Source organism: Acromyrmex echinatior, chromosome 16, assembly GCF_024713525.1.
Source record: "Acromyrmex echinatior isolate Ae372 chromosome 16, ASM2471352v2, whole genome shotgun sequence".
In the NCBI taxonomy this organism is placed as follows: domain Eukaryota; kingdom Metazoa; phylum Arthropoda; class Insecta; order Hymenoptera; family Formicidae; genus Acromyrmex; species Acromyrmex echinatior.
In genome coordinates, this window is record NC_141867.1 from 8363257 (window position 1) to 8375563 (window position 12307).

Below are 12307 nucleotides of genomic sequence, written 5' to 3' on the forward strand. Positions count from 1 at the left end.
AGCAATAAAATTAATATCAAATAAAATAAATAATCTATAAAAATGTGTTGCTCAATAAAAAAATATTATGAACACAACTTTCACATGCATGTAATTTGTTTAAAACGTAAATATTAATATATGTGTTTTATGCCCTTACAATCTCCTTAAATAAATTTATTTCAGATATGATTACGAGCCGATAACTTTCGAAACACATCACTAATCCTCTTAAATTCCTCCTAAATTAAATTTAGAAAAAAAAAATTTAATGATAAGATAAAATCTGTTAAAAAAAGATATATAACATCGTTGTAACGCAGTCGAGCTGCTCGGGGAATGCTTTCCAATTAAGACAACGTATAATATATGCATCGAGTTTGTGTCTTGTGGCAAAAGGCGCGGGAGAAGCTGTAAGGAAACGATGGCCGAGGGTTTGATTCAAGATGAGACGTCAAATGCTACTGCTTCGAAGGGTGGAGGCAAAATTCTCGGTGTCAATTCTCAGAGCAATCTGCCGATGCAGATTAGGATGCTCCCGGTCTTAGTTGATCCCGTATAAGATTCGCTTCCTCCCTCGCACGTCGGGATTAATTGGGGTGAATTGTCCTGCCGTACCCATTAATGTCACGAGTTTAATCCAGAAGTAAAAATCTTGCAACGGCCTGATATCTATCTCGATTTCCCGCAATCTTAATTTTCCTCGTCCGATTATGTTATTGGAAACAGTTTCGTGATAAGATTTTACGCAGAGTTTCGCGATTATATTGTATTATACGAGTACATTATTTTATATAGCGTATTTCGCTAATAAATTATCAAGATCGTCTCTAGCAAATTGTTAAATTGGAATTATGAATGAGAGTAATTATCGGACATAAAATTTAAGTTTTCGTTTTAACTACACGCGTGTTCAATATGATTACGGTGACCATATGTTCTTTATTGTAAAGGACAGTCCTTTATTTTAGATAGCTGTCTTTTAGATTTAGTCGTTTCTTTAAAATTCAATTTTGTCCTTTATTTTCCAATATTATCTTTTACTTCCTTTATTTTTGTCCTTTATTTTGACATTGCGGGAAATTCTTTTCAATGTCTAATATTATATCAATATATTATTATATTAATGAATATTATATTAATATACATATTTTATATATTATATTAATATACAAATTTTTATGGAAAGTATTTTACAGTTTCATATAAATACAATTTGTTTTTGTTAATTATATTTTTTAATTTTTTAAATTAAATTTATTCAAATTAAAGTTATTTTCATTTTTTATTATTTCGAATTTTTTATTATGTCAGATCAAGGGTGTTGTTCCAATACTGTAGAATCAGTTTCAAACTATATAAAAACTATCAAAAACTATCAAAAAACTGCGCATTATCTCAATTTGATTGGCATTGTGCAATAAAATTTTATAATGCACAGATTCTTTACAATCAAATTGGTTTGAAAACTTATAGGAACAAAGCCCTAAAATTTTCAGATTTGTCTTTATTTTCTTTAAGAAAATATGATACATTTGTTATCGATTATTATTAGATTATTAATATCGATTTTTTATCAGGTGAATTTGAATTAATGGATGAAAAGGCTATAAAAGATTGAATTAACTGACTCGTTACAAAAATAAATATAATTAATATGATCACTGTATTTTTTACAAAATAAGTTATTTAGAATATAATCGTGAATTTCTTTTTACTTTCGTATGTGACATACATATAAAAAAATCTAATTGTGAATATTGTCTCTTTATATTATTTTGTACTGTATTTAATCCTCCTCCCCCCTTTGAAAGATATATGTAGAGGAAAAAAAATTAGGAAGAATAAAAAGTGACGCATCTAATTTATACATTAACAAATTTTCCTTATCGTGTTTTCTGGACAGACATCCATTTTTATTTTAGATAATATCCTTGCATATAATACAAATCGATGAATTTTAAGATTAAGATTCAATGAATTAGTTTAATTAAATTTAGCCTGTCCATTTCAGACGACAGATTTATGAAACTTTTTTCTATTCTTCTATTCTCAAGCTAATAATTTTATAAATATATACAACTATGAACATTTTAGGCATGTCTAACTAAATTTTTACAGATTTATTATCTCAAATAAAAATAAAATAGTTTGTCACTCACCGATACGATGCGCAACAGCGAAGTTGTGAACTACGTTGATCTGCAAAATACATATATTTATCGAAATTAAAGCAGCGTTCAAAGTAATTAATTTTTCAAAAAATAATTGTTGGCGCATCGAACAGATATGAATGATTAAGTCAGCTGATAACAAATAAAATAATTAAATAATATACGTTACTCACCTCATAGTTGCTCCGCCGTTATCTGATGACACCTGCCAGGCCGCCTCTTTTCATTGTCAGCTTCCGTCGTTGCTGATACAGAACACAACACTCGCGAAAACGTATCCCAGCTATTAATCTCACCGATATTAATTGTATGCAACGCACATTCCCGCAAAATACACAAGATATCAGTAATAACGATCTATACATCATGGTTTTCTCTTACACGAATTATTCGATTGGCAATTCGCGCATTACGTATTGAATGAAATTATAAATATTCTAGTGAATTTGTTTACTTCAATTTTCATCTCATTTTAAGATTTTCTCATTTTCCATAATTAACTCCCTAATCGCGTTTCTTGCATTCAAAATCTTCGCCTTAATTTTCTCTTTTCAACGTTCAAATACTCTATCTCTAAAACTTTTTTTTAGAATAAATCTCACTGAAAAGAATGAAATCTTATTCTTAAAGATTGAAAATTGAGTCACTCTTTTTCAAGACAAGCACAAGATTTCATTCCAAACACTTTAAATAGAAGTTACTTTGTTTTAAATGCAAAAATTTTAGGGGATTTCAAGCAACGCGAACAAATAGAATTTATTTCGCGAGGAATGATTTTTTTATACAAATATCGCAACGAGGCGTTAAGTTTTTCATCGATTGTAGAGATGCCAATAGAGAGTTTTTGCAATAACGTGAATCCAGATACGATGAACGCTAAAATCACATTATCCTTTTCTTAAATAGTTGTTAAGAAGAAGATAACCTGATCTTAGCGTTCACTATATCTGGATAAACGGTGTAAAATCTGCTTTGAAAAATAATTTCCGTCCCGGGACGCTTGTGAGGAGTTAACCGTACAAGTAGAAGTAATTAATTTGAAACAAATCTTTAATTGTAACCTTTAATTATAGAGAATCGTAGAGAATGATTGTGCTTCATATACTATCACTGTCGCTTTCAGAAAGATAACAGGGAGTTTTTGCAATCATATGGATCCAGATATACAGCGAACGTTAAAATCACGTTATTCTTTTCTTAATTAGTTGTTAAGAAGAAAATAATGTAACCTTAGCGTTCATCGTATCTGGATAAACGGTATTGCAGAAATTCTCTAATGGCGGAACGATCGCTACTGTAATTCGCTCGAGCTGTAGACAAAATGCTAACAATAGATACACCGAGCGTTCGAGCGTTTCGAGGTGACGTAGTATAAACAAACGGCAACTTTGAAAACAAACAAACGTACGTCAAGACATTCCGATATATACCTGTGTCGTGAATAATTTGATGAGCAGTGACGAGCAGTCATTACCGAACACGTCGCGTTCCCTCGTGAATTCGTTTACCTTGAAATTAGCCGAGGATGATCTCGCTCGAGGAGCCTAATGAAGATGTCGCTAGTTGCGCCGCACGATTATCGATTAATCAAAATATTATTAATCGCCTGGCACAAGTAACGATATTCTCAATCAGGCTTCTCTACGGCTTCTCAATCGAACGAGAGCATTAAGATTTCGTGGGTAGTTCAACGCCAATAATCCGCGGGACAAAGGTTTGTTCGCGACTTCACGTTGCTTGAAATACTCAAAAATTGTCGCATGTAAAACAAGGTAAATGTGTATAATTGGGCGTTGAAGAGAAGAGAGAAAGCGTAGATTTTGATACTCGCAACAAAAAGTGCGAGTAACGTGAAGCGGAAACGTGAAATACGTGATAATCTACTCGTCGGAATTGTTCGTTGTAGAATCGTAACGGTATCTCGAAATATCGGTGTACGTTAATTTTCAAAGTTGTTTGTCGTGTGACGTCACGCTTTCCCGCGCGACGCCGCAAGGATACCAACTTATCATTTGTTTACCGCTCGAGCGATCGGCTAGTAGCGACGCGTGTTTTCGCGTTGTTCTGTGTGTCTATTCGAGTGTGATAACGAGTTCTAGGAGACGACACGCGATCATTCTTTATCCTCTACGATGAGAGATTATCGATTCGCTCCATTTCGTTAACTCGTACGAGTCATTAGTCGCTTTGCAAGCGCCTGAAGTGGAGGTTATTATTTCTCGCAGCGCACTTCGTGCGGTTCTTCCGCGTAAAGATATTCCACATTATGGCGGTAGCCGATGGAAAGGTGAAAACTTACCACTCCGTTGCAATTTACGCAAGGTAATCATTTCTCGCGACGATACTTATTGTTATAATACGAACATGCTCCACGTCGGGCTCCGAATCTTTTATCGACTTAAATATCTCCGAATTGAGAACGCAATTGTGACCCGCGAGTTGTATCGAATGATTCGTGTTAACGGTAAGCCGTATTACTGATATTTCGTATATTTCGTAGAAATGTCGCGTATTACTGATTCTACAATATGTCGGTAATCGGAAGCTTAGGTTTAATCGTGAAGTTGGCTATTGATTAAAGGATCCTCTCACATAGAAGCCGTAGACGGTCGTGAAGTTTTAAGTGGTAGCAAACTGATCAATTTTAATCGAGTATTCTCCTTATATTTGATTGTGATTGATTAGTTTCCTATGATTTAAGATTCCATGACATCTATATGACTTAGCTATGTAGAGGACTCTTTTAACTTCATCGATAAGACTTAGGACTTAGACTACCGATTCATTGTAGAATCAATATCATATAATTAATATCGGGAGTGCCGTTTTGAGTGCCGATTTTTATAATTTTTGCGATGAATAGTACGCAATCCGTGATCAACTGCGTTTTCGCGAGTAATGTGCGTGTAGTGTGCGTGTGCAACGGAAGCTGAAACGAGGCCTGAAAAGCATCGGGCAACGGCGGAGCAATCCAGGGGTAAGTCTTATTATTTATTCATTATTTATTCATTATTTGAGTTTAGTGTCAATTCTATCTGTTTCCGGTTTTTTTCGAATCATTCAAAGGTAAAAATCAGACAAAACAATTTCCACTCATAAAATTTTAGAAGAATTTAATATTGTATTTAATATTGTATGTAATTTTACAAAAATTTGTATTTAAGATAGAGAATCTTTTTTGAAAGTTATAATTATTTTATATGTTTATAGTGCGTAATAATTTTTTTTAACTCTCAAGAAGTCGCGGGCGGATTGTATTTAAAAAAGTAAAATGCCAACTAAATAAACTGCTTTGCCGTTGCAATTTCGGGAATATTTCATATAAGCTGTATACATAGCTCGAATTGTTTTTACTAAATTTTTATCAGTATACGTTTTTAATCAGAAAGTTAAAGTACAATCAGTTTATAAATTTATATGTGTGTTTCCCAGAAACACGCATCTTTTGTAAAAATTTTAGTATCGCGACTTTCTAGAATTAAATATTATTAACTGTTTTGATCGCTGCTATAATTCAGTTTTATATTGTATTTTACAGATAACGACGTAGTGACGACACTACGATCCGCTGCTGTACATCGTACTGGGATGAGTCTGAAATTATTTTGAATTGGAGTAAGGATTTGTGAATAATACAGGTAATTGTACCTAATACCTCATAAATCCATTATCTTGAAATGAATAAGCTAAGATAGATAAGTGCAAATTAATGTAAATTAATGCGAATTACATGTCTTCATATAATTAGTAAAATAATTTAGTAAAAACGTGCTAATGATTATTGCATTTACGTACTAATGATAATTATATTTATATGTTAACAATAATTAAATTCTATTAATTTGTATAATGTGTTAATTTTATCCTAATCTTTCATAGCTTATTCATTCATATTTAATAATATTAACTGGTATTTACGAACTTATAACATTTTACTGTTATACTGGAAAAATCAGAAGATGAAATCATCACTAAAATTTGATGTTATTTTAACTATGAGAAATAACAAATCAAGCGTGGAATCCATGAACTTTATGCAATGTTATTAGATCGCGTATGATTTCGGTATTTTTATATATTAGGATTGAAAAATTATTCTATTAAAAATATTATCTATAATTGAGGGATATCCGTGCATATGAAAAGATTTAAATGCAAGGATCAGACATTCACGTTATACAAACTTCTTTCAATCTTTTGAAATTAATAGGGAAACATATATGTGCATATAGAAAGTTTTCTTGCGTGCGAAAATGTCGCTATAAATGCCGTGCAAATATGTATCTATGAAAATGAGGTACAAACTCGAAGGCCGATATCTGTCGAGTTCACTGCAACGTACTGCCTCGTCTCTAACATCAAATTGGTCTACGTCCCTATATGCCCTATAATAGCGATCGTGTTTTTCCTTTGTCAATCGTTTCGGCAATTCTTCCATAGATATTCTCGCTGAAAGCTGCCGCAAAGTATCGACATTGTTTAAAAACGAACATCACTTACATTACAAAAAAAAAACGAATATCAATTTTCACCATCATAACTCTGATAAGAAATTCAATTATTTTAATGCCTTTTATTTATTATAAAATCTGAAGAGGGCTCAAAGTAGAGCCGAAATGTTATCAATTATTGTAAACCATTTATTTTTATATTTATATATGTTATTATATTATAACATGAATAATTTTTAGCGCACCGATACGCATCTGACTCCTATATATATTTTCGTGTTCCTAATTGGCTGCGTTCAGCAGAGAAAGCAACTTTGCAACTGTTGTAAAATTCTTTGATATGATTATTCTTGCTCTTAGTTCTTCATTGGATCTAAATGTATAAACCAATCATATTGAAGAATTTTACAACAATTGCACTGCTTTCTGCGCTGAACGCAGCCATTATTCGTCATATCTCGATCGCGCTTGTGATAACGATTGAACGTTTGATAGCAATCGTTTTCACGCTGCGAAAATCGTGAAAATCATATTCGGTTATGAAATTCAACAAATGCATCGGCAAATAGCGGCTATTTGGCGCGAGATTCGGGACGAAGGGAGGAGAAAGCTAGGAGGGGATTTTTGTGGGGTGCGAGCCGTTATGGTCAGGATTACCGCGGTAGAACTTGGGGTAGAACTCACTCCCTTTGACCGACGCACTTAGAACAACAATAACTCACTAATCCAGGGCGGGCGCCGATGAAAAATGTAAAAATCCGGAAAACCACTGCTCCGTGACAGTTCAATACATTTTAAATGCGTTCCGGCGCATTTGTGGGATACGATAAGCAACCGCGGGATCCGGAGCCACGCGAATACGCCCCAATATGTCGGTTATTTATCGTCAGATTTATGGAATAAATGAATAGGAGAGAGCCCGCACACTTGTCGCGGCAATCCTCAAATATATGCTTTTTCGTTTTTATTATTAACGTTTCGCACGATACGTCTGATGGAATCGCAAATTTCTGAAAAGTCAGGCGAGTACGTCGCACCGCTCGCGCGAATGAATCGGAACGCGAATCGTAAATTATAAATTACGCATCGCCGAGATCGCTGATGACGGGAAAATAATACATAAATTATTCACAGACGAATAATGCGCGTTACGGAAAATACGCAACGAGCCGGACGAGGGAAATGGGATAGATCGATGCGCTGAACGTTGATGAGAGAAGAAGGAAAAAAAAAGGGTAGGAGGGTTGGTGGAATGCCTTTATATGCCGCATCTCTATGGGATTCTTTCACGACACGCCGATTTAAAACGCCTTTTAAGACGGTCGTAGGGCTCGGGTGGAATTGTACCGAGCTGAATCGACGAGCATTGAACTCTATATACGCCCGTACCCTCTTGACGCTCCATAAGTTGCATTCCTATTTTCTGTCGTAATAAGGAAGCTCCGTCGTGCCAATAAAACGCGATCGACTGTAATGGCGATGATTAAAAGAGCAATACGTAAAGCTAAACGCTATCGACGTGCAGAAGGAAAGGAAAAAAAAATGAGCAAGATTCGGATGCGACGAATCCCTTCGGGGATTCTCAAAGGCGCGAATGATCGTCTCGGAGGCTCGCCTTCTAGCCGCGATAAACGTCTCGAGTTTTTTAAAACAGCTCGCGATCCACATAAGGAGCGAGAACAAGCCGCTCGGCAATCATACGGAAAACAAAAGCACGGCTGGGCTGTGCATTATAATACAACGAGCGCATTCGACAGCCCCCAAAACTGCTGCTTTGCAATTCGGCGCGCGCTCCACTCATATATAGTTTTTACATAATCGCGTTTCGTCACCGAACACGACGTTCATTCGATAGTTTGCCCGCCATGCGAAAAGTCGTTATTATAGGGCGCGTACGTGATAATAACACGTATGTATAATGTATAGCTGTGAGAGAATCGCGACTACGTCTCGCATTTGGATAACACTTACATACTTTGCGGTAACGTCCGCTTTTAAATGACTGTTCGGTCTTGAGACTTTCGTGCATACATATATGTGTGTATGTGTGTGTGTGTGTGTGGAAGAATGCATTGTGTTCAGTAGAAAAAGTAGCTTTGCAACTATTGTAAAATTCTTTAATATGATCTTGCCCTTAGTTCCTCACTGGATCTTAATGTATGAACCAATCGTATTAAAGAATTTTGATTTTTCTGCTGAACGCAGCCATTACTACACAGAAAAGAAGATTAGCTGCCACAGCTAAAAATTAGGTATTTAAATTCAGGCAGTTAAATTCAGTAGTATATTATATGAATATCTAAAGTTGTGTCTGCTTGAGGTCTAATTCCCATTCCCATTAACTGTGAGGCATAAAAATTCTCATTGTAAGACAAACATTTTTGATCATTGCAACAAATAATTTTCTGTGCAGCGAACAATTTGATAGCAGTACAGTTTCAGCAAATCATATTTGATGTGGTAGAGACAATTTTCTTTTACACGGACATATCCGATAACTATGACAACTAACTTTATGTTGCTAAATAAATTGACAATTGTAAGAGACATGCATATTTTGCTGTCATTAGCTTTATATTAACTACAGCAGCAAATCCTTTGTATGTATTAGCAAATTTCATAGCTATAGTAGCTAATGCAATTTCAGCTAATCAGAATCAGAAACTGTGATCAGAAACTATTTTTTTTTCTATGTATTAATAATAAGCTTAGATTATTCATCATTGTGCACTACGCCTATTTTGGCACAGATCTAAAATGCACGAAACTGGCAAACTTTCACGCAGGAATAAAAGAAAGATACCGTGAACGTATAGTGGAAAAAAAAAGCGGCATGCATTTTGAGTGAAGTTGAGCGTACCTTTCGAAAGCGTAGTGTCTCTCCTCAAATCTGTAACACATAAACAAGCTTCGTCACTACATCGTGATATCGTAGAACTACGCGGAGAAGAGGTCATTGGTTTCCGAACTCGTTTCATAAACTAGTTTCGACAAGCTCATCGGACGAGAAGGGGGCGACGAAGGCAGGACCGCGAAGATTATTTCAGACGGTAGACGGGTAGTTTGGCGCACGTAGGTAGTTATACCTATAAGTAGACATAATCATCACCATTGTAGATAGGCAGACGGGCGAGGCTAATTTCCAAACCCTGTATTATAGTCCCCGAATCAACTTTTCTATAGTATAATAAGCTATTTTATATGACGCGCGCTCTTCGCAATTATATTAAGATTAGATAAGACATCGGTCTCAGTTTACAGGCGAATTTAAAAACCGTCGTACGAGAGTTAGGGAGGCAAACTCGGACACCTTTTACTTCTCTCGAAGAAAACACCCGACGCGAGATATTATTTTGATAGGAGAGCAATAACAGCGTGGCTTTCTTGCGCGCGAAATGAAATTCCGGAATAAATAAAGCGCCATTCGGAGTGTATTCACAATGCTGTTTACTTCTAAGCGGAGTTTCTTCCGACATTACGATCGAGAAGTCAGCGTTGCGGGCGTTTTTCCGATCCTGTTCGACGAAGCGACTACACGGACCGGAATGCGAAGTCGTGCGATAAAAAGCGAATCAAATATCTACCGTTGGACCGAACCACTCGACTAATGAAAATACCTATTGTTACTCCCTTGGTTTTATGTCGAGAAACTTTTCGTCGCGACATTTAGATTCCGTGCGGTATTTCGTTTTAAGAAAAAGTAACTTCGATGTCGCGGATAATCGTCAAAATAACGGTATAAACGGTTTCCATTTGATGACACAAGTCAATACGAGTGTCGTTCTACCATTGTTACCCACTGAATGAATGTCGAGAAAAATAGAATGATGTATCGATTTGAGTCGGATATACTGGGTGTCTGGAAATAATCGCCAAATATTTCATGAGCAGGTAGAGAGGACTAAACTGAGTCGAAAAGTCCTTTACCATTTTGCAATTTTCGCAAAGTTAACAAGATATTAATTATTAAAAATTGGCAAATATCTTGAATAATTTTTTGAACAAAAAAAACTGCAAGAGACAAACATCATTTATTTTCTTCTCATAAAGTTCTGAGAATTTTTTTAGAATTTTTTCAGAATTTTTTAATACCGTATTTTCTCATGTTGGTAAGAAAATGCAGAAAATGCGAAAGTACAGTATTAAAAAGTTGATAAAAAATTCTGAAAAAATTCTTAGAACTTTATGAAAAGAAACTAAATTATTTTTCTCTCTTGCAGCTTTTCTATAAAGTTGATAGTATTTGAGTAAAAAATTATTCAAGACCAATATTTGGGAATTTTTAGTAATTAATATTGTACCTTGTTAACTATTGCGAAAATTGCAAAATGATAGAGGACTTTTCGACTCGGTTTAGTCCTCTCTACCTGCCCATGAAATATTTGGCGATTATTTCCAGACACCCTGTACATACTCTAAAAAAATCTCTGACGGCGCGAGAGATCCTTTTCTTCTCGACGATATTCGATGAGATGAAATGTCGATCGGTTTCGATGGCATAAGTTTTCGATTTCCTAAATCGGACAGCGATAGGTGACGAGAGGGCGACAATGAGAAAAACAATCGGAGATCGGAACGATGAGCGGCATTCAAAATCCGCAAAGGCGCGGAGACGCGCGGCTCGGCGTGGCCTGGCGTGGCGTGGCGTGGCGTGGCGTGGCGTGGCGTGGCGTGGCGTGGCGTGGCGCGCGTTGCAGTTCCTGATTCGCATTTAAGTTAGCCTCACGTTCCGCCGGTGCACGTGATCCAGCTGCTCGAGAGGAATCCCACGTATCCGTGACGTCGCTACGTCTCCACCGCGAGCAGGCCGCATGCGAATACGCGGGGGCGCGGATGCGCGCGAGACTTCTGTTCTGTCTAGCCGCGCTCCGACTCTCTGACTTATTAGGAATTCTGCACGCGGCCCGCGTGCAGAAATTCGACGTCGCGGCACAGGCGCCACGTGTGCTCGCCGGACGCACGTTCTTCTAATTTGCGATACGTCTTCGGACTGCTTAAAACTCGACCAACCTGTTTCCGTTTCTGATGCCGGTCGATCGTGCCTCCCGTCTGCCAAACCGGAAGAGACGAGATAAAGAGACTTCTTTTCGTTTCCCTTTTTAAACTGTGACTCCATTTATGCCTGTTTCTATCAATGCGGTTTGATTTTCATCTCTGTTGAACCAACTTTTTTTGTCTTCTTCTAGAAAATTTAGTTCTAAGAATTGGGAAAAGGTGAAGAGAGCAAGTTGGACCGAGATTAAAGTTCAATCTATGTACATTGGTAGGAATGGACATTACTGACACAAATAAACATTCTATTTTTCTTGACATTCCAGTGATTAATAAAGGTAGAACGACACTCGCATCGATTTGTGTCATCAAATGGAAAGCATCTGAGGGAAAGGGAAAAGATTTTGACCGTTAAATCGCAAAGCGTATTAATAGGTCTTCAGCAATTTTCTAACGACATAATAATTTAGCGTCGTATCCAAAAATCTTATCTTGTCTTTGTATCGACCGATAAGGAGAAAAGGATTTTGCGAGAATCAGGCACTCTGTAGTTATACTTATGATTCTTAAGTACACCTTTTCTCTACATTTTGCTTCCTACGCAGCATTTTCGTAAGAAGTACCACCGGTTATTCTTCAAGTAAATAATCAAAATCTAACGAATCTGCATTTTCCACGCAAGAAATTCATATGACTCAAATCCAATGCATT

At 36.3% G+C, this 12307-nt stretch overlaps 2 protein-coding genes across 5 annotated transcripts in view; one reads left to right on the forward strand and one right to left on the reverse strand.

The window, feature by feature from the left end:
• LOC105143913 (protein trachealess) overlaps positions 1-12307 on the reverse strand; it is a 97335-nt gene that overhangs the window by 51200 nt on the left and 33828 nt on the right. For 2 of the 4 annotated variants that reach the window (XM_087414857.1, XM_011052487.2), the window contains one exon: positions 9465-9494. The exons of 1 other annotated variant lie outside the window; for it this stretch is intronic. In XM_087414857.1, coding sequence (XP_087270983.1) covers positions 9465-9494 — 30 coding nt within the window. Of the gene's footprint in view, positions 1-2141; positions 4041-9464; positions 9495-12307 lie in introns of those variants that run through there. One more of the 4 variants, XM_087414858.1, reaches the window with a different exon arrangement.
• Cog1 (conserved oligomeric Golgi complex subunit 1) overlaps positions 5713-12307 on the forward strand; it is an 88933-nt gene continuing 82338 nt past the window's right edge. The window contains exon 1 of the mRNA XM_011052490.2: positions 5713-5791. The gene's annotated coding sequence lies outside the window, so the exon portion shown is untranslated. The remainder of the gene's footprint in view (positions 5792-12307) is intronic.